This window comes from Equus quagga, chromosome 6 (genome assembly GCF_021613505.1).
Source record: "Equus quagga isolate Etosha38 chromosome 6, UCLA_HA_Equagga_1.0, whole genome shotgun sequence".
In the NCBI taxonomy this organism is placed as follows: Eukaryota; Metazoa; Chordata; class Mammalia; order Perissodactyla; family Equidae; genus Equus; species Equus quagga.
The window spans coordinates 4,905,744-4,926,649 of NC_060272.1; the positions used below are offsets into that span (position 1 = coordinate 4,905,744).

Consider the following 20,906-nt stretch of genomic DNA (forward strand, 5'->3'; position numbering starts at 1 on the left):
TTGCCTTTTTTATGCTGTTGCTTTGCTGTTCATATGTTACTTACAAATAACCCTATGTTTCCTTTTTTTAGGTCAAAAAGGAGAGAGTTGCCTCATCTGTGACTCAACAGGACTTCGTGGCCCCCCCGGGCCCCAGGGACCCCCTGGGGAAATAGGTAAGAACCCCGTTGTGAAAGGGGTCAGGTCAGAATTTGCTTCAAGGGGTTAGAACCTTCACAGTGTAATGTCTTACTCCATGAGAGACCTAATTTTCTGCCTTAAAAACTAGAACCTAATATTGAGAATGTTAAGCCACACTTGTAGGATTTGTCCAGTTTGTTGGAAATTATCAAATGGCCTATAAATTCATTGTCATAAAGATTTCCTAGTAAAAGGATAGCAACGTATGGTTCACTCTGTTCCACAGATTTCGTTATCTCAAAAGAAGTTAGCAGAATGTGTTGGTAAAGTCGTCCCTGGGTGTGCGGATGGGGTCCCTGTAGGCGCCCTGCTTCTGTGTCACTTGTGTGCATTTGGGGTCCCTTTTCCCTTTCTGAGCAAACCTTGGACATTTGCATTATTACTCTCTTGAAATTCTTTAAACATCATCCACTTTGTATAAATCGTGAGAAAAGATTGCACTTTTGAATCTTGAAAAAAATAAAAAGGTTTCGAGTTATTAGGAAGTGTCTTATCAACAATGTTCTGCAATTTTCCCCGTCTTTCATGAAAGGTTTCCCAGGACAGCCAGGGGCCAAGGGCGACAGAGGCTTACCTGGCAGGGATGGTCTTGAAGGATTGCCTGTAAGTAAGCATGTCTGGGTTTGTATATGCATCAGAAGTTATCACCAAGCAAAGTAACAAAGCTGTGTATTTTTGCATTTGCACATACAACTTCTGCCTTATTTGTGAGCTGGTAAAGTGTCTCTTTGTTGAGCAGTCCCCCTTGTGTCCCTGCTCTCGGATTCACCTGAGAATGAGCAGGACTGGTGATCCAGAACCTACGTCTCAGCTGCCTTTCTTGCCACGTGGTCAGCATTCAGCTGCCCCTTGCCTGTGTCCAGGTGCAGCTGAATGGTGGTGTGGCACCTTCCCTCAGGATCTCTGGGAGTTCTTGAAACAAATGGTGCCACCAAGAGTCACCTCTCAGAAGCTCCACTGCTGTGCTGAGTCCTTTGTCTGAGTGGTCATTGCTCATCACACCAATAATCCAAAAACTTGTTAGTGAATAAGTTCTGCGCCGATAGCTTCCATGGAGAGATGGAGGAAAACAGACCTGTTTCCTTCTAAAAAGTTGAAATCTTTTTTCTTCTTCTTCTTGCAGATATATATTTTGAAAATTTCCATCACCAACGTCTGTTGTAATGATGCCTTTTCAAATCTATAAATGAAATATTTTGATCACATAGACTTGAAACCTTCCAGTTAAGCACAATACCATCTTCTTAGCTTTCCTACTGTGTTTTTAAAGAAGGCATTGAATAGAAGAGAGGAGTAATAATGTGCAATATGGAAGGACATTATTTTAGTGCAAATAACCAGCTCTGTTTCTACAGCCTTTAAACCTTAGGGCACTGTCTTCCTCGTATTTCCTTTGTTCTTCTAAGCTCTCTAACACCAACCTGTTTCTACAATTCCTTTCATTCCTTTTTTTCTTTTTTCTTCTCTCTTTTGTCACAAATTGAAAGTCAAGTCTTGAGCGTTGTTCTTTTTTCATGTAGCTCTTTAACATTTGTAATTTTAAAAAATATTTCTGGAAGGTTCTATAAAGGCGGGTCAGGGCAAAAGTGAGTTGAAATAGAAATGAAACAGCTGGAATTCAGCAATAATTTTCTCCTTTTGAAGTTAGATCTTGGGCTTCTGCTTTCCAGAACCTCCCTGGTGCCCGGGGAGCTAAGTTAGAAGTTACGATTGTTTAGAATATTTCTAAATAATTTAGAAGTTCACATAGCTGGGAACCCTGACTGTGGTGGGGATCAAAGACGGAAGAACTTTGAAGACAGCAGAAAAGGATGCTTTGACGTCTGGATGTGGGCTTTATCTACTTGGCCTTCCTGGATTCTGTCCTGCCTTAGCTCTGCCTGAAACCCAGTCCAGACACCCGCCCCCCAAGCCCGAAATCTAATAAAAATGGGAAAAGAGGAAGGAGGTGAGAGAGAAGGATGGTTGAGGAGAAATCATGATAAAGAAGAAAATAAAACATACAACAAAAATTCTAATCCCCATGCCTTGTCCATCTGGGGCTACTTTCTTTCTTTAGATGGGAAAAGTTTCTAAAAATTGTTTTTTGCTTAAATAATTTGAGAAGAGAGTAATTTTCCTTTTATTTGAAGCTATCTCGTAGCTCCGTGGTTTAACTAGCTCAAAAATGTGGTCCTCTTATTTTGAATTTGGTTAGAGGCTAAAAGAGGTACCCAAGAACCTATGGGACATATTGGAAAGTAGATTAAAATGAAAAAGTGATGAAATGCTCTCCTTTTTTGTTTGATTTAGAAGGCATTTCTGTGACACATCCTTCTGAAAGCCAAGTGTTTGATTTTGGGAAAGGAGGACAGATCAAAAGAGGTTGGCTCCTAACTGAGATGATGAAGCCGAAATTGACCCGAGCAGGTTTCCTGGTCATTGGAAGGGATAATTGAAACGAGCTCCTCCTGACAGTTCCCACCGAGGCCCCCCTTTCAGAAGCAGAGGACGTAGTTGTTGAATCTTCTCTGATTTATGTAGCCAGTGCTAAATGTTCAAGGCAGTATTTGATTCCCCAATGTTTATCTTAAGGGATGTGGATCAAAGGACCTTAGAACTGCCTAGAATTAAGAAGTTCTGTGGCAAAGAAACTGCATGAGAGGTCCTAGGGTCATAAATGTCACTTTTCAAAAAAAATCTAGATTTCTCCCTTAAATAGAATGATAGCTGACAAGGTCATCATTATTAAAATAAAGAATTATATTCTCTCACCCTATGCTCATGGTATTGGAAAACTTTATATTTCTAGGTTGTGAATAATCACTATAAGATAAGGTAATGATGCTTCCAAGTTGAGAAAAATATACATTGGTTAAAATTTCTTATGTTGGTGCTTATTTTTTGTTGGTGAATATTGCCAGTTCAGCATACACTTCCCACAGCGTCTCCTTGGTTGCAGACGTTCAGGACACAAAGTCAGAGAGCCTTGGTCCTGCCCCTAAAGCCCTGAAGATGAGTGGAGAGACAGATGTGTGAGCAAATGTTCCCAGTAAAGCAAAGCAGATTCTCTAATGAGGACCATACACTGTCCTGTGGAGACACGGGAGAAGGCAGCCCGTACCCATCAGGAGAGGCTTCTGGAGGCGTCTGAGTTTAGCTGGGATTTAAGGATGCATGGGAGCTAATATTAACGTGAGAGAAAAAACTACAAAATACCACAACACCTTTCAACGAAGTAATGAATTTTCCATGACACTCTGCTAAACTTTCTGGCAGGTGGCTGGTGAAAATAATGTGTTGCCGTTCTAGGGACTAGAGCAAATAGAGTGGGCATCTTCTGCCTTTCCGGAGTAGATCTAAGTGAAGTGTCCTCTGTTATCAGGGGCACCTCCAGCTCTGACCAGCTGTATCGTCCAGGAGAACTTTCTGCTGTGATAGAAAGGTCCTATGTCTGTGCTGTCCAATTTGGTAGCCACTGGCCAGTGGTGGTTATTGAGTCCTCAAAGTGTGGCTAGTGTGACCAAGGAGATGAAGTTTTAATGTGATTTAATTTACATTTTTAAATAGCGTTGGGCAGTGCAGACTTGGTGCTGCCTCTCCAGGCTCCTGGAAGTGCAGTGGATAGCTTTGGTTGTGCATCTGAGAAGGTGTAGCCGTGCCTTCTTGGGCGCAGAAAGAGCAGCTGTGCCACTTCCCTAGGCAGCGTAGTGTCACGTTTCAGGAAGCAATATGGGCAGGAGCATAAGTCAGCCCATTGGGATTAGTCCCGAATTTGCCGTTTGTTTGACTTCGAGCAGACGTCTGCACCACTGTGAGCCTCATCTTGACATTTGTGTGATAGGCAGCTTTTCGCAGATAACACCTAATCTTTAGCTTTCATGTGTTGTGAGAACAAAGTGCAGGCTTTGCAGCCAGGAGTAAGCACTGTCTGGCTGCATCATCTTGGATATATCACCGAGTATTAGCTCGGAGTACTAGCTCCCTCATCAGCTAAGCGGTGCTTTGAGTGATTTCTCTCCAGAGCTGGGGTAAGATTCAGAGTGATCTACTGGGGGTTGAGACAGAGTCGGCAGGTGATGAATGTAGCTATTTCTTACATCTAAAGATTGTATGCATTGTGACCTGTCCCTTGTCTTCCAACTCCTTCCTTTGAGAAGTATGCATCTCACATACACATGGAGGTGTGTGTATGCCTGTGAGTCACGGATATCCAAGAGCTGCTTGAGGGGTTTATGAGAAGAGATTCAAATTAAATGAATTGTCCGAGAGCTTAAATTCCTCCAAGTCAGCAGGGAGGCTGAAGAGATTGCTTTCTCAGGCCTGAGAGAACAAGTAATTGAGACAATTCTTTGAAACCTTTGCTGTTTTCCTTGTGAACCCCAACTCTCAGAGTGGCTGGAGGAGAAACTATCTGTGGATACGGGCATTCCTTGAAGATACAACTTTCTGGGAACAGAAAAATGTTTTAGAGTGTGTCTCTTGGGAAAGTCAAATCTAGTCGGCCAACTACTCAAAATAACAATTCTAGAGCTGACCCAATGCTCACTTCCTCTCTCCAGTTCTTCCAGAGTTGCTCTCTCCCTGGTGCCTTGGAAATCCTTATCTTTTCTGGAATTTGGGGTGTGAGCATGAATGGAAACATGTGCAATTTCAGTAATGACCAGACTTAGAGAAAACCTGGCTGTTCCCAGCCTCATTGACACTTCACCCACCATCTGCACCCAGAGCCATTTCTCTAGTTCCTAGGCCCATGAGGTCACAGGTTCAGCACCTTCCAACAGTTGCTAAAATGTTCTTGTGAACGTTTAATGATTGTAAGGATCAAAAAAGTTACCTAGGGACAGTCTATGAGCTGGGTGCCCAGTGCCACAGTCACTCCCTCGGCCGTATGCCAGCCTGTGTTTGGAATACCCAATGAAGATGTGTTTAAAGTGTTTTTAAGAGAAACACAAGAAGTGAGGTCATAACAGGGTTTTGTTGCAGAGCTATTGGCTTGCTCCTAGAAAGTGAATGAGGAGATCGAAACACATTACCATTTTTCAGGGAGGTGGCTTTTTTGATTTTGTTGTTGACTGTATAACCAGTCATGCTGGTTCCTTCTGTGGATGGATGTCTTCAGTGGTGTCATAAGGCTTTGTTCTTGTAGGGCCCACAAGGTGCACCCGGGCTGATGGGCCAGCCAGGAGCCAAGGGAGAGCCTGGTGAGATTTACTTTGACATTCGACTCAAAGGTGACAAAGGAGACCCAGGTTTTCCAGGACAACCCGGTATGCCAGGCAGAGCAGGATCTCCCGGAAGAGATGGCCATCCGGGTCTGCCCGGCCCCAAAGGCTCTCCGGTATGTGTTTTTCCAGAGTTTGAACGTGCTCTTTATGAATGGATGTGTGAAGAATGAAGACATGAATAATTTATATTATTAACGTATTTTCACTCGAATGGTGATTGTCATAAATGAACATGTTTCATGGTTCATAAGAAAACTTCAGTCTATAAATACTGGTGTTGATGGTGTTGATTTGAATAATTAGATGATAACAGATCAGTGTCTTCTGGGGGAACTGAAAAGACTTCCAGATGTCCGCTGGGAGGTGAAATTTAAAGTTAGTGGCATTCAGGTCATCATTTAAAAGAAGATTCCAGACATAAATACCTTACTCTTTGAAGTGTCTCCGTATGCAGGGTGAGGGAGGGAGGGTGATTGCTCAGATTATGGAAGAGAATGCTGGTTTCATTTATTAACTAGAGGTTGACCTTTGTGGAAGGGTTGAGGTAAATAAATAGCATCAGCCGTTAAACTCTGGTACTTATTTACTACAGATGGTGGAAAAATGTGACATGGACGGGAGTGTTGGTATGTCTGCTGATAACATTTCCTTTTCTCTTTTCGCTTCAGGGTTCAGTAGGATTAAAAGGAGAACGTGGCCCCCCTGGAGGCGTTGGATTTCCCGGCAGTCGTGGTGACATTGGCCCTCCTGGGCCTCCAGGGTTTGGCCCTATTGGCCCCATTGGTGACAAAGGACAAGCGGGCTTTCCGGGAAGCCCTGGATCCCCCGGCCTGCCAGGTGAGGCCTGAGGACCCCAGGTGCACGAGAGCCTGGGCTCAGCGATGTGGGGACATGGGTGTGGTTCCAGTTCTTCCAGGCAGAGGGGCATGACCTGGGCAAGTCCCTCTTTGGCCTCTCTGTACCTCCGTTTGTTTATATACGAGATGGGCTGGGTATTGTGTAGGATCTGGCTAAAAAGAATTTGAGTTTATAGATGATTTTCCTTATAATAAGTATATAGTATATGGCAGCTAAATTCAGCCTTTCATCTGGAAGTGCTACCAACATAAGCCCTTTTTTCCCTCTTCGCCTGCATATTTTCTGTGTTTCTCCGATGTGCAGACCATTTTGGCTTCTGTATATCCTCAGCAATGTGGTCTCCACCTCTCCCCTGATATGCCCATGCCTGTTGATTAATTCCTTTGGGCACATCATGAGAAGGCAGGATCCTTTGGAAAGGATTCTTTGGAAAGGGTAGAAGGCAGCAGGAAAAGAGGAAGACCAAGAATGAGATGGATTGGCTCCATAAAGGAGGCCATAGGCCTGAGTCTACAGGAGCTGAGTGGGGCTGCTGAGGACAGGATATTGTGGACGTCACTCATTCATAGAGTTGCCAGGAATTGGAGTTGACTTGATGGCATGTAACAACAATTGACTAATTCTATATCAGTTTCAACTTCATTATTACTATTTAATTCCATGTTGGTTTCAATCATTTGCTGACTTTTTTATGTGATTCCGTGATTTTATGTGATTTTATGTGATTCTATTGGGACTGCTGTGCTTAGTGGTGACCAGAGGGTGATAAACAAGACAGGCGCCCTGCCCTCCTGGAGCTCACTGACTGCCCAGGGTTTGGCAGAGAACGTGGAGAAAGGACTGCATGAGGGTTCCCACAGACATTCTCTGCTGCATCCTCACAGCTTGCTTATTATCAAGGACAAGAGTGAAAAAGGGGTAGCCCCAGGCCTTGCACACAGTAGGCTCTCAGTAATTTCTTACTTGAACATGATTCAGGGTAGAAATGAACCCTCATATTGCTCTCTAGAAAATACTGGAATGAGAAGAGTAGAGGCTAAGAATGGCTTGGGCGTAGAGGAGGAAAGGAAGGGTTCTTTACTAAGAAATGTTTTAAAAGTTGTAAAAATGATGAAAGGACTTTGGGTGATTAAAACTGTGTGACTAGTAAACCTTGAAAAATGTAATCACTAAGTAGCTGGACAATCAAAATATCCAACAGGAACTATGTAGAGTAATTACGCTGTGACCTTCTTACTCACTAAGTTACCGATTCTGTCACTTGCCATGTATCTAGCTTGAGTTTTATCAGTCCCTGTACCCATTGGGCACTATTATTTCTTTATCAAGACATAGTGTAAAGTTCATAAGCACTTTAAAGAGGAAATGTTAGCCAGTCTTTGATGGAAGTCCAAGAATAGCGTCCTAATGTAACTGTTAATGTCATTCTCATCGTTTGTATAATTATTGGTTACTTAGCACCAAGTTATGACCCCATTGATAATTCTTCTTTGCTTAGCAGGGATCCCAGAAATGTCTCTTTTATGGCTCCTTTGGAGACAGGGAAATACTGGGTTGGACTTAGAAAGACCCCCAGTCTTGGAAAAGGGACCGCTGATCACTTGCCCCATAGCTCCTGATTCCAAAATCAACATAACAAGCGTTCTTTGTGTTTGTGGAATCTGAAAATTTGTAAAGCTGTGAAAAGGAATCAGATTTTCTTCTTGGCCAGTTGGGGCACATACAGATACATCCTGGCAGGACAGAGAAGAAGGTTCCTGAAGAGGGTGTTGACAGCACTGTTGATCCACATTCCGTAGAGTTCCTTGGCCAACCAGACCCAATTGGCTTTTGGATTAGAAACCCAACCTTCTTTGATATGCCAGAGCTGTGTTTACTCTGGTGATCATAAAAGCCTCATTCTCAGAGGTGGAACTAATAGCAAATATGTGCTGGGGTCAGTTGCTTGGCTTTTCCCACAGTCTATCGCTAAAGAGTGTGTTGACTGTCGTTGGGAGGCCCTGCGCAACTTGAAACCTTTTAAGATATGTGAAGAGTCAGTGCACACATTCTTGGAGTGAGCCCTTTGGTGCTTTCTTAACAGCTAACTCCTGACACCCAGTGGATCTCGTAGGCATGAACACCAGGGAGCTGGGCCTGCACCCCCTGGGGCAGAGACAGAAGTGGTGGTTTTCCTGTGCTGCTCCAGATGCCACCAAACTACCCAGCCCCACCGTTAGGGATAATGCACAGTCATGCACTTAGCATACCCTGAAGATAATTTACCACTGATGAAAATAATTTAGGTTGGCCTCAAAGCAACTCAGAATTAGTACTATCTGAGAAATTGAGAGAGAACAGTACAAGTGTTTTAACTTTTTGAGATAGGCTAATTAAGAAATTACCTAGGGCCGTCCCCCATTTTGTTATTATAGATTTTTCAGCTTTTTGTGACTTTTATTTTGGACTCTTCAGGAATTCTTGTGTTAAACAAACATCTAGGTTGTTTTGGAGATAAATTTTGGGGAGAGGAGGATCACTCTGTGGAAGATTCTGGAAAAGTAGAGGGAAGAAATGGAAGCCTGCAGACAGAGGCTTCTCTCCAGGTGTACAAGGTGGACTCAGAGGACCTGATGCGGTGGCTCACACACGATGTCCTTGCTCTTTTCCCAGGTCCCAAGGGTGAAGCAGGAAAAGTCGTGCCCTTACCTGGTCCTCCTGGAGCAGAAGGACTTCCGGGGTCCCCAGGTTTCCAAGGCCCCCAAGGTACGTTGAGGGTTCTAGTTCACCTGGAGATATAATGGGAACATGCTCATGTTTTTCTCATATTGACCACTGGTCTTTCTTACAACAGGTGACCGAGGTTTTCCTGGAACCCCAGGAAGGCCGGGCCTCCCGGGAGAGAAGGGTGCTGTTGGCCAGCCCGGGATTGGGTTTCCAGGGCCTCCTGGCCCCAAAGGTAAACTGGCAAGATGAGCCCAAACATGAGTTGGGCCGTTGCTCTGGCCGGCCTGGCTGGTCAGCAGCAAAGGTCGTGGTCTCTTCATTCATCCTCATGTGAATTGTGAGAAAAAGAGGCAATGGACGTAACCACGCTCTATGACTTAGTGACCGTGCAATTAGTGGGGGCTTGCCCCAGAATCTGCACAGTGGGGGACAGCAATTTCAGTCCCCAAGGTGACAGGAGAAACAGCGCCTCCCTGTAGAGTGGTTTGGGTGGGAAGGAGTTGGGACATGAGGACCCAGAAGCTGCCCAGGGAGCTGGCAGATGCTGCGTTTGCTTAAGACCCTCCCTTGAAGGGGCTCCCTCTCATAGAGCCCACCGGGACCCACGCCATGCTGGGTTTGCAAGTCAGAGGGTGGCTGCAGGGGAATAGGAGGAGGGGCTCTGCTCTTGGGGGAAAAAGCCCCCACACTACGGGGCTGGAATCCCCGTGGGGTGCTGATGTTTTAGAACCAGTGCTTATTTCTGAAAGTTGTAAGGAGGTCAGGAGGAATTTCCTTTTTGTAGCTTTTTTTAGGTTTACCAGTCTTTCAGGTAGAGCTTAATGTGTAGACTTGCCATATGGACGTCGGTCCAGGACTGAGAAGGCACTGAGAGCCACAAGGGGCATGTCTCTGCCGTTTGGCCAGCATCCTGACCCCAGTTTTACCGGCCTTCTGGCCAAACTTAGCTAAGACTTCTCCAGTCTCCTGACCGCTTGTTTGGAGGCCCCGTGTCACGCTCCTCTCATGGTTACAGGCCTTCACGTGTGGGGGACAGGAGACAGCAGGCTGTTTCCTCCAGGAGCCACATAATACCTACCCTTGCACGTGGCCATTTCTGTCTTAAAGGGCAGCATGCCCTGGGTGCCCCTCCAGGCTCACAGGGAACGATGCTACAGCCTTCTGCGTGTTCATGAAGCACTGTAGTCCCTGTGAGAACTGGATCGTTGCCATCGTGACTGGTAGAATTTAGCTGAGAAAGGTCTCCTTAGTTAGAGGTCCTTTGCCCACATTGCAGGAACCTGCTTGGAGATGTGGGCACTGGTGGGCCATCAGGTCCGCCCTGTCAGGCCCCTGGGAAGATTGAAAACCAACGGCTCTCAGACTTTGCTGTCACGTGGCCAGCTGTCAGAAAGCCCATCAGAGCCTCTGAGGTTGGGACCCTGCCGGTCCTTAAATGTCCCCACCTGCCTCCAATGTGGAGCAGCCACGTTTGAGAACCAGTGGTCTAACGCGGCGCTTCTCAAACTTTACTGTGTCCACGAACCACGAGGGGTCTTGATAAAGGGGGGTCTGCCTCCATAGATCTGGGCTGGGTTTCTGACCAGGTGATGGTGATGCTCCCCACGTGGCCGCACTTGCATAGCAAGAGTCAAAGGGCTATTGTTAGTCTGCAAATGCCAAGGTGTGTGTGTTTGTTTTGTTTCGGGAGAGTGGGGCAGGACAGAAGAGGTCAAAGGGAGTAGAAGAAGAGGAAGGGAGGGGGACAGGTGGAGGGAGAAAGAAGAAGGGGCTGCAGGCGCTGCCCGTGCTGCCCGAGCTGCCCCGCTGGCCCTGGTGGCACCTCCACACCAGGTTGGTCTCATCCTGCCTCTTAGACCTGCCTCGATAGGGCTTCCGTGCTGCGGCCCTCTCAGATCAGTTCAGTCCATTTGGGCAAGTACAAAAGAAGTGAAGAAAGTGGGGAATAGCATCGTTATGTTAATGATTTTTTTCGTTCTTCAAAACAGGTGTTGATGGCTTACCTGGAGATGTGGGACCTCCTGGGAATCCGGGTCGCCAAGGATTTAGTGGCCTACCTGGCTCTCCAGGTGTGCCGGGCCAAAAGGTGGGTACTGAGCATTCTCTGGATTGCTGTTGCCCTATCCTTGTTATTAATTGGACACATAAAATGTGGGTTATTAATCTCACAGGATTTGCTGGACGAGCATAGTTTTTTTTTTTTTTTTGATGAAATAGCGTAGAATAGAAAATACCAGAGTTTGTAGCACGTGGTGGTGAATGTTTTGGGGAGAATCATTTGTTCCAGCTTTATGAGGATGCTTTTGCCTCTGTCTACTGGATCTCAGTATACAATGTGTGTCTTATTGTGGTGGCAAAAGAAAGCCATTTGAAAGTCACTGTCCTAAAATATGTCATAGCCACCCGGGAGGGTCCCGTGTGGGTTTCTCAGCCTCAGCATCATTGACATTCTGGTTGAGGAATGCGTTGTGGTGAGGGCTGCCCCAAACATTGTTGGATCTTTGACCTCTATCCACAGATATCAGAGGAGCCCCCTATACCCACCACCAGTTGTGACAACCAGAAATATCCGTGGACGTTACCAAATGTCACCCCAGGGGGCAAAATGGCTCTGGTTGGGGACCCCTGGGCTAGTGTGACTGTAGGACCCACCTTGCCCTCACATATTCCCCTGCCACTTGCTAATACTTGAAATTTCACTCAGCAAGTGTAGGTGAGCGTTGGTTAGATCCTCTCCTTATTATAAAGAAGGGAAGGGAAATTGCCAGAGGGTGTGGGTCCTAAATGGAAGAAGGGGCCAAGGGCAATAGATACGCCTTGCCAAGGACAGAACCGGGTTGGCCTGTTCCCTCCCAGGGGGTCGGGTGACCTAACGTCCGCCTGTTGCTCCCCACGGCCCACAGCTGTGCCTCAACTGGGGCTGTTTTGAATGTACCCTCAGGCCCTCAAAATGCTTCTTTTACTTCTAGTCATCTGTGTTTGTCAAAGCCCTTTGATCATGAAACAGTTTTAAATGTTTAATTTGACACGAAAGCCTTCATTTAAACAAAAAACCAAACAAATGGTGTCCTGTTCCAGTCCTGGAACTTTCCACCTCTTAAGAAGGCATGTTAGCTGGTCACAAGTCGCATGTGGCGTTTTGTCCATTATTTAGAGTCAGCTCTTCCCAGACCGGGGGCCGCAGAGCCGAGGGGCCGGGAGACCCGGGGACATCCTGCCTCTGTGACTGTGCACGAGCTGTTCAACGAGGGGGAGTCTTGATTTTCCTCCTTTGTAAAGTGAAAATAATAAAAATCCCCTATGTTGCAGCTTGTAGTGAGACTGAGCGGTAATAATAGGTGTGAGGAAGCTTCGCAAACTGGAGGGTTGGATGGATTTTATTGTTATTAAATGCGTCGGCAGTTATCAGTTACAGTGTGCACTTGTGCTCTCGGCTTGATTAAAAACATGGCTTCTCTGTGCTTTGCGGACTTCCAGGGAGAGCCTGGTATAGGTCTGCCAGGACTCAAAGGATCGCCAGGTCTTCCCGGCATTCCTGGCACTCCTGGGGAGAAGGGAAGCATCGGGGGACCAGGCATTCCCGGAGAGCATGGAGCTGTCGGCCCCCCAGGCCTTCAGGGAATCAGAGGTAACTTCTTACGGCTGAATCTGGACTGTGGCATGAGCTAGGTCTGTTTATTTTGTGTTCCCAGAGCACTTGTTAGGTTCTCAGTTAAAGTTTGTTGAATGAATGAGGAAAATCCTAGAAGGCTAGAGCTTATGGTTTTTGGTTGTTGTGGCTTACTGTGTGAGTGGGCAGTGTACGCTGTGAAGCATGCTGTGGTCCCTGTGTGGTTTATTCACGGTTTCCTCCCCATCCAGGTGACCCAGGACCTCCTGGATTACAAGGTCCCAAAGGAGCTCCAGGAGTTCCCGGAATAGGCCCCCCTGGAGTGATGGGTCCCCCTGGAGGACAAGGACCACCAGGGTCATCAGGTGATGCAGCATTCTTCCAGAATTATCCCTTCTCTAAATCGCACTCGTGATGAGATCGGAGCTGATGCTGGTGTCTCCATGACGGGGAGATTAGCATCTGTGAATTAAAGGGGAAAAAATAAATTCTGTTTTGGGGAAATAGGTTCTACTGTTTGCTTAAACATAGAGTCGCAGGTGTCTTTCTTTTCCTCCCGCTGAGCTTGCTTCACTTGCCAGAGAGACAGCCCCCCTTTATTGTATATGCAATAACTTGTTCATTTAATTCTCAACGATTGGTGTCTCTCTTACCTTTCCATAGGAGGGTTAATAAGCTGTGGTAACCAAGCTAACCAAGTCCATGTCTGGAAGCTCCCTTTCCCTTTAAGAATAATCCTAGAACGAGGGTGGGATGGTGGAGCAGGGCCAGACAGTCGGTGACACACAGTTGCAGAGAAGCTAGTCTTAGGCCCGAGGACGTCGGAGAGTGGCACTTAGAGTGGTAATTGCTGGCCACTGATGGCAGAAAGGAGGGACTTTGTCTTGGGACATTGTCTACTGGTGACTGCCTGGGTGGCCCCAGATGCCACGATCCGAGAAGGCAGAAGCCACCCCAGCCCCCAGCGTGGGCACGCTCACAGACCTTCTGTGCAGAGTCACACTTGAGCGCAATGAGGGGCCCTGCACAGCGCCCTGCATGTTCTACTAACAGTTCTTTGTTCTTTGCCCACCATCAGGCCCTCCCGGAGTGAAAGGAGAGAAGGGTTTCCCTGGATTCCCAGGCCTGGACATGCCGGGCCCCAAAGGCGACAAAGGGACTCAGGGTCTGCCCGGCCTCACGGGGCAGTCGGGGCTGCCTGGTCTTCCCGGACAGCAGGGGACGCCCGGGCTTCCCGGGTTTCCAGGTAATGATTCGTGAACCCCTGCCCCGGATCGTCAATCAGGGGACGCCCTGCCTTGTCTTGTTCATGACCCTTAGCATCTGCCATCAATGTTCATGGTCCTTCCATCTGGCCACAGGTCCCAAGGGAGAGATGGGCGTCATGGGGACCCCGGGGCAGCCTGGCTCACCAGGACCAGCAGGCGTGCCAGGATTGCCGGGTGAAAAAGGTAGGGAGCTGGTAACTCCGGAAAAGTCCTTCTTGTGTTCACATCTCAATTCCTCGTTGGAAATTCTCCGATGGTTGTAGGTCATATTTCAAGAGGCAGAGGAAAGGAGTTAAGGAGATCAAGCAAGAGTCCTTCTTCCAGGAGGAGCTCATGGTGCACAGGGCCTGTGGGCTTAAAGACTGTGCTCGGCCAACAAAGCAGAGGAGACAGGTTTTCAGGTTTTCCTTATTGGTACAGTTGAGATTCTTTTCTTTCAACGGTGGAATCTTCAGTCATACAAAGGCACAGGGACTGAGTCCTTAGAATCAAAGGAGGAAACTGGACACCTTTACAAATCTTAATTGTTATTCCTTATCTTGTCATTTGAAACTGGTCCAAAATTTCTTTTTAATAAAAAGAAATTGACTTTGAATGTGAGACGTAATAAATGGTCCTTTGTTTAGTACAACAGGAAAAGTCCCATCCTGTTATTTTGCATAGAATTGAGGGGCACTATGAAGAGAAGTGATAAAGATATTTAGGAAGGAGAGAAAATATAAATTATTTAAACTAATAAGCTAAGTCACATATATTAGAATTATTAGCAAGTCGTGAATTCTAGAAAATGACTTTATTAAACAGTTCCTTGACCTGGGGTCAGACTCTTCTGGGTAACTCAGACACTCTCCGTTTAATCCATTTTTGGACAGTCTGTTAGTTCTCGACACATTTACCAGTTGCTTCTACGAGCTAGAAACAGCACCGTGCTTCGTCACGGCCTTTGAGACCCTTGGCCACATCTCACCAGTGCCTTCTTCTTCCTCTGCAGGGGACCACGGCTTCCCAGGCTCCTCGGGACCCAGGGGAGACCCTGGCTTCAAGGGCGATAAAGGAGATGTCGGCCTCCCTGGCAAGCCTGGGTCCATGGATAAAGTGGACATGGGCAGCATGAAGGGAGAGAAGGGAGACCAAGGAGAAAAAGGTAACCTGGAGGAAGTCTTTAACAACGGAGATAGAACGACGTGCCTCGCCAGTTATTCAGTTCTCCACAAATAATATCAATTTTTTTGCAACAGTTTGCTTTATTTTAACCAGACACGGGTCATCATTATTTTTTCTGTGATGTGTAGGACAAATTGGACCAACTGGTGATAAAGGATCCCGGGGAGATCCTGGAACCCCAGGAGTTCCTGGAAAGGACGGCCAAGCAGGACACCCTGGGCAGCCAGGTACGGAGTGGAGTTCAGTTCGCCTGCACAACAGGCGCTCATGCTGAGGAGTGTTACCTGGAACTTTTCACGGGTGGTAACCTGTTGAGTTTTTCTCTTCATTCTAGGACCTAAAGGTGATCCCGGTGTAGGTGGAACCCCGGGTGCTCCGGGCCTTCCCGGCCCCAAAGGATCGGTCGGTGGAATGGGCCTGCCAGGTATGTTGGGTTTAGAACAGGGGGTCTTCTTTCTAGCACCTGCACCTGCGGTGCTGGTGGGGTGGCTCTGTGGAATGAGATCCGTTGTGTCTTTCGCATGAATCCACGTCTTCAATCCTGTGTGCTGTCCTGCCTGGGGCTGGATGGCATCTGGCTGACACCGTGACCAGTGCTAAAAAAAAACCTCACAATTTAATGAAATAAAACCTGGGCTGCACACCGTCACCTTTTGACTCTCTCCAAGTGATCGTCCACTTGGCTTTTATCTCCCCAGGAGATGTTTAGTTCTCCATTCAGTTTTGCCAGCACAGGACGCTCCTGCCTCGAAGACCCCTTACAATTAGCTCAGAAGGACCATCTGGGCTCCTCGGCCCCAGTCCTGAACCAGCCTCAACCGTTTGCTGCTGGCGTTTGCTCCAGGGATGGCAGCCAGAGGGAGGCACGGGAGAGAAGGCAGAGAGCTCTGGATGCTGTGGGTGTTACTGCTTCTCACAATTCCCTAGGGAAGCAAAAGTCAGGCCAGAGGCCTCCCCTCTGACTCCTCCCTAAGTCTTAACGAGGCACATTACCACTTGTTTTGAGAAAGAAACACCTTAGGCTGCTGTTTACACCTGTGTATAAGTAGGGTTGGCTGCGCACCTACATTAGGAAACCAGGTGCACACGTACCCTCATGGCCTGCCTCCAGCCCCTCTGATTCCCTTCGATAGTGAGAGCTGATTATAGAATAAAGGCCATATAAGCCATTTTTTATACTGTTGCAAAAGTCGGTGTATTTTCCTAAGTGGTTGATGTGTTTCTCGTCTGTCTTTGTGAGGTGACTGTCTTCAGAAGATGGGAGCGACGTTTCCCAGCATGGCTCTGTTGTGCTTCTGTGACGGGCACCAGCCTGGCTGACTCCCACCTTGAAAAATGCGTGAATCCATGTTCTCTCACGCCATTCTGGACTGATCGTCAGGGCGCTTCTTTATTTTTAACGTTAGCACCTGCTAATCACGCATTCCAGGTTCAGTTGTTTGTGTTTCCAGGAACCCCTGGAGAGAAGGGTGTGCCTGGAATCCCCGGCCCGCAGGGCGTCCCTGGCTTACCTGGAGAGAAAGGAGCCAAAGGAGAGAAAGGGCAGGCGGGTCTCCCTGGCATTGGGATTCCGGGACGGCCCGGGGACAAGGTAACAGCATCCTGCCTGGGGACCTCCCCTCCCATCCATCCAAGCAGAAGTGCTTCGTGAGAGATGTAAGGAGTGTCTCAGCCCATGAGATGGATCAGAACCTAGAACAGTGCCCCCAGTTTCTCATAAGTTTCCCTCCTCCCCCTTCTCCTCGCTACCGTCCCCGGGAAGAATCGACACTGGTTAAGAGGCCCGGGGAGCAGCTGCCACGGGGAGAGAGGGAAGGCAAGAGGGACGTGGGAAGTGAAACAACAGTGGGCTCTTTTGCTCTGGGTTTCTAGTTTTCCCTCTTTTTTCAAAAGTGGACTTTGATTCTTTGGTTAGGAAGCTGGAAATGGAATTTCTGCAATGCAGTATTCATTGTACCAAAGTGTGTGTTGTTGTCCAGATATCACATTATAATGAGCCCAATTTTTACTCCCAGGGAGACCAAGGGCTGGCAGGCTTTCCGGGAACTCCTGGAGAGAAGGGCGAGAAGGGAAGTGCTGGGATCCCGGGCATGCCCGGCTCCCCAGGCCCCAAAGGCCTGCCGGGGAGCGTGGGCTATCCAGGTAGGTGCGCGGGGCCACCGCCTCAGCTTGGGGTTCAAAGATAATGAAGAAAACCTCAAACTGATGGGCGTTCCGGTATCCTGTCTTTTCTTTAGGAAGCCCTGGGTTGCCTGGAGAAAAAGGTGATAAAGGCCTCCCAGGGTTGGACGGCATCCCTGGTATCAAAGGAGAAGCAGGTAGAGACCACTTTTTAGAGCACAGCCGGGGGGCGTGGGGGGAGAAGGCCAAGGGGACATCAAGGCTTCCAGGGAGCTCCCCTCACAGACGGCGAGTTGTGGGCCCCGATGTCACTGGGTGGTCTCTGGAGGACCAGAGGCCAGTGGGCCCGCCCCTCCACTCTTCAGATGAACAGACTGAGCTGAGGGGGGCTTACGGGGTCTTTCTGAGGTCTGGCCACCAGTTAGGAACTAGAACCAAAGTCTCTGAACTGGTTTTGCAGCTGGTTCCAGTTGGTTCTAGAAATAGGTTTGTGTGTTTGGCGTGGGAGTTTGATGTACTTTCTCTCTGCTCGCACCGGCTTTTAGGGGTTGGGGCGCAGTGGTGTTGCCAGCAGCGTGGACAGTCCCTTCTGAAGGGCCGTGCTCAGGGAGGATGGTTTCCAGGGAGAATGTCGGGAAGGGAGCATATTACATGCAGACCAGGTGCTGCGAGAGCTTCCGTGACTGACCGATGTGACCTTTCTCTCTGAGGTCTTCCTGGGAAGCCTGGCCCCTCGGGCCCAGCTGGCCAGAAAGGGGAGCCTGGCAGTGATGGAATCCCGGGGTCAGCAGGAGAGAAGGGTGAACCAGGTAGGTCCGGCTCCCATCCCTTTCAGAGTGAGCATTTCCCACAGACGTACAGGCCGTGCCTAAGCGCCCAGAGCTGGGTACAAAGTGGCATCGACACCATACGTTTGTACGGCTGTTTAAACACCCACGTGGATAAGGGGGGAGCAGGCTCAGATGAGGAAAGGGTAGGGAGTCTTCATTTATTCCACAGATCCCTATGGGCACCTCCCCTGAAATGGCCTGAGCTCTTGGTGGTGAGTGAAGGAGCCACACACAAAAAGCCCAGACCACTCCTTCTCTGCCTGGCCTTTCCCCTTGGAGAAATGGTCCTGGGAATATTTGCTGCCCCTGAGTCTGCTCCTGTCACTGATGGGGGCGTCGCAACTTGGGCAGAAGCGCCAGCTTCAAGCTTCGACAGTGACAGCCACATGTGGACTAATACTCATATGTAGCAAGACGCATGCACATCTGAAACAGGCTGCCCCAAGTCAGGGGAGTGGAGGGGATATCGCTGGGGAGCAGCGTCCAGGGGGTTATTGCTGTTGGTGTTGGCCTCTCTCTACAGTTCATTTTCTTGTTCTATGCACCTTATGTTTATGTTATATATTGTATCACATATATATATCTCCTTCCCCCGTGTGAATCTTCCCTCACGCCCTTTACTCGTGTCTGTGGGCTTCCTGGTGTCTGCTGCCCCCGGTGTCTCTGGCTGTCCCCACCTCCCTTAGAAGAGCTGTTAGTTGGATGGTCGTCTGAGAAAAGCCATTTTGTGAGTCTCCAGACAGTGGTAGGAAATGAGTAGTCATTTGTGCAGATCATTTCTGCTAAATACTGTAATGGTTCTGAGCCGAAAGGTACTTAGGAAAAAGTACTAAATTCTATATATCCAGTCAATAGTATCTTAGAACAACTGAAGGAATGTAATTTTACTTGCAAGGTGCAATTACTGATTCCTGTGTGTTCTGCAAGTGCTGTGTGGCATTGGGCGCAGAGTTGATACTGCGCTTGTGCCTGCAGATTGCCTGTTTGAGGAGAGAGAAACATGGCTTCTTACCTTGGTCTTACAGGTCTACCCGGAAGAGGATTCCCAGGGTTTCCAGGGACCAAAGGAGAGAAAGGTAACATTTGCTAAACGCATTCTTCCTTTTCAACTAACCGCTGATGCACACAGTGCCAGCAGACCAGAGCAAATGGTTGCAAGGAAGCAGTCGGACGTGGGTGCTGGATGCTGGGTCTGGGACAATCTAACTGACACGTCCTACTGGCCCGTGACAAGCCACCCTATGGCACCTTGTGTCTTGGATTCCTTGCCCTGTGGAACAGCGGGGGGAGAATGCCAGGGAGGGACCCTGCCATCCTTCTCGGTGATGACCCTCTTTCTTTCCTTTTTTATTTTTTCTTAATAACCTTGAAAAAATCCTAGAATTTTGGTGTTTTTTATTGGCAAGTTTTGGGTAATATGTTTAAAACTAAGCATGCGATTTTCTTTTTCCTAAAAGCTCTTACTTTTAAAAAACTTCTAAAAAGTTTTTTTCGTCAATCATTGACATACAATAGACTGCACGTATTTCAAGTGTATGATTTGATAAGTCTTGATGTATGCACGTACCTGTGAAATTAACACCACATTCAAGATAGCGAACACATCTATCACCCCAAAAGTTTCCTAGGCTGCTTGGTCATCCCCACTTCTGCCCCTTGCTGCCCCCCACCCCCATCCCTAAGCAACCATCTACTTTCTGACATAATAGATTAGCTTGCATTTTCTAGAATTTTGTATAAATGAAACCCTACAGCATGTACGCTTTTTACTCTGACTTCTTTCGCATAGCATAATTAGTTTCAGATTCATCTGTGTTGTTGCTGGTATCAGTCGTTGGTCCCTTTTTCTTGCTAAGTAGTGTTCCATAGTGCGGATATAACATAATTTGTTTATTCATCCACCTCTTGGTGGAAGAAGCCCTTAATTTTATCAGTGCAACTGCTTGCAGGCTTATCTATGCATGTATTCAAATGTCTTTGCCATAGAAAACTTCCTTTAAAAAGCATAAAGAGTGAGAGCCAGGTTCTTTGTATCTAAGCTTACTCTTCTTCATGGTCGTGGTCGGCCATGGTAGGAGTCTACTGTGTTATTTAATAAAAAGGAGAAAAGGTACCCAGCTCCAGTTGTGCCTTCCAGAAGCCCCTCCCTCCTTGTCAGTGCACTGGTGCACTGGGGTTTCTCTTCTTCCCTGCCTTTGTCATTATCTCAAACTGTTTTTATTGTTTAGGTTCAAAGGGTGACGTGGGTTTCCCAGGATTGGCTGGGAGTCCAGGAATACCTGGATCCAAAGGAGAGCCGGGGTTCTTGGGACCTCCGGGGCCACAAGGACAGCCAGGATTGCCTGGAGCTCCGGGCCACGCTGTGGAGGGGCCCAAAGGAGACCGGGGCCCTCAGGGACAACCTGGCCTGCCAGGTAAGGAGGCATAACCCAAGTCAGAGCTGGAGCCACAACAGAAGGCACAAACATACACAAGTGTAAAAGAAGTGTAAATACTTAAATTCCCAACTGAGTTCTTATTTAGAAATTTGCAGCATTTGTTACAGCTGGACACTACTTAACACCTTGACCCTCTTGGATCTGGCCTCCATTAGGTCAATGTTTTTCTTCTGACTTTTCTGTCAAGGAATTTAGTAAATATGACAGTAATTGGGCAGAGGCGAGAAAGGACACTACTGAGAAAGCCTGGAGCACAAATGCCACCTGTGGTGGTGTTTTAAACCAGACGCCCTCCCGGCAGGCCTCTGCCCCGTGGCCAGGGTGACCGCACTGCAGCACAGCTCCCCCGCGCACAGGGACCACAGGGCATTTGGACGCTCCGACTGGGGTGTTTAGATCACCATTTTCTGCCCATTGAGCAGATTCTTCCTTCTAGAACCTGCCTTGATTTCTTCAGGGTTCACGCAGCTGGGTGGTGGTGTGTGTAGTTGGGGACAGTTGGGTGGCAGTGATGACAACCACAG

The 20,906-nt window shown here is 47.8% G+C and overlaps 1 protein-coding gene across 1 annotated transcript in view; it reads left to right on the forward strand.

Moving 5' to 3' along the window:
- The window catches only part of COL4A1 (collagen type IV alpha 1 chain), a 146,911-nt gene that overhangs the window by 108,814 nt on the left and 17,191 nt on the right, over nucleotides 1-20,906 (forward strand). Inside the window, exons 23-42 of the mRNA XM_046664031.1 lie at nucleotides 72-155; nucleotides 713-783; nucleotides 5,309-5,500; nucleotides 6,056-6,224; nucleotides 8,898-8,990; nucleotides 9,079-9,183; nucleotides 10,940-11,037; nucleotides 12,429-12,579; nucleotides 12,813-12,926; nucleotides 13,640-13,807; nucleotides 13,923-14,012; nucleotides 14,821-14,973; nucleotides 15,122-15,220; nucleotides 15,328-15,417; nucleotides 16,445-16,584; nucleotides 17,009-17,135; nucleotides 17,231-17,311; nucleotides 17,825-17,923; nucleotides 18,970-19,020; nucleotides 20,173-20,358. Coding sequence (XP_046519987.1) covers nucleotides 72-155; nucleotides 713-783; nucleotides 5,309-5,500; nucleotides 6,056-6,224; nucleotides 8,898-8,990; nucleotides 9,079-9,183; nucleotides 10,940-11,037; nucleotides 12,429-12,579; nucleotides 12,813-12,926; nucleotides 13,640-13,807; nucleotides 13,923-14,012; nucleotides 14,821-14,973; nucleotides 15,122-15,220; nucleotides 15,328-15,417; nucleotides 16,445-16,584; nucleotides 17,009-17,135; nucleotides 17,231-17,311; nucleotides 17,825-17,923; nucleotides 18,970-19,020; nucleotides 20,173-20,358 — 2,361 coding nt within the window. The remainder of the gene's footprint in view (nucleotides 1-71; nucleotides 156-712; nucleotides 784-5,308; nucleotides 5,501-6,055; nucleotides 6,225-8,897; nucleotides 8,991-9,078; nucleotides 9,184-10,939; nucleotides 11,038-12,428; nucleotides 12,580-12,812; nucleotides 12,927-13,639; nucleotides 13,808-13,922; nucleotides 14,013-14,820; nucleotides 14,974-15,121; nucleotides 15,221-15,327; nucleotides 15,418-16,444; nucleotides 16,585-17,008; nucleotides 17,136-17,230; nucleotides 17,312-17,824; nucleotides 17,924-18,969; nucleotides 19,021-20,172; nucleotides 20,359-20,906) is intronic.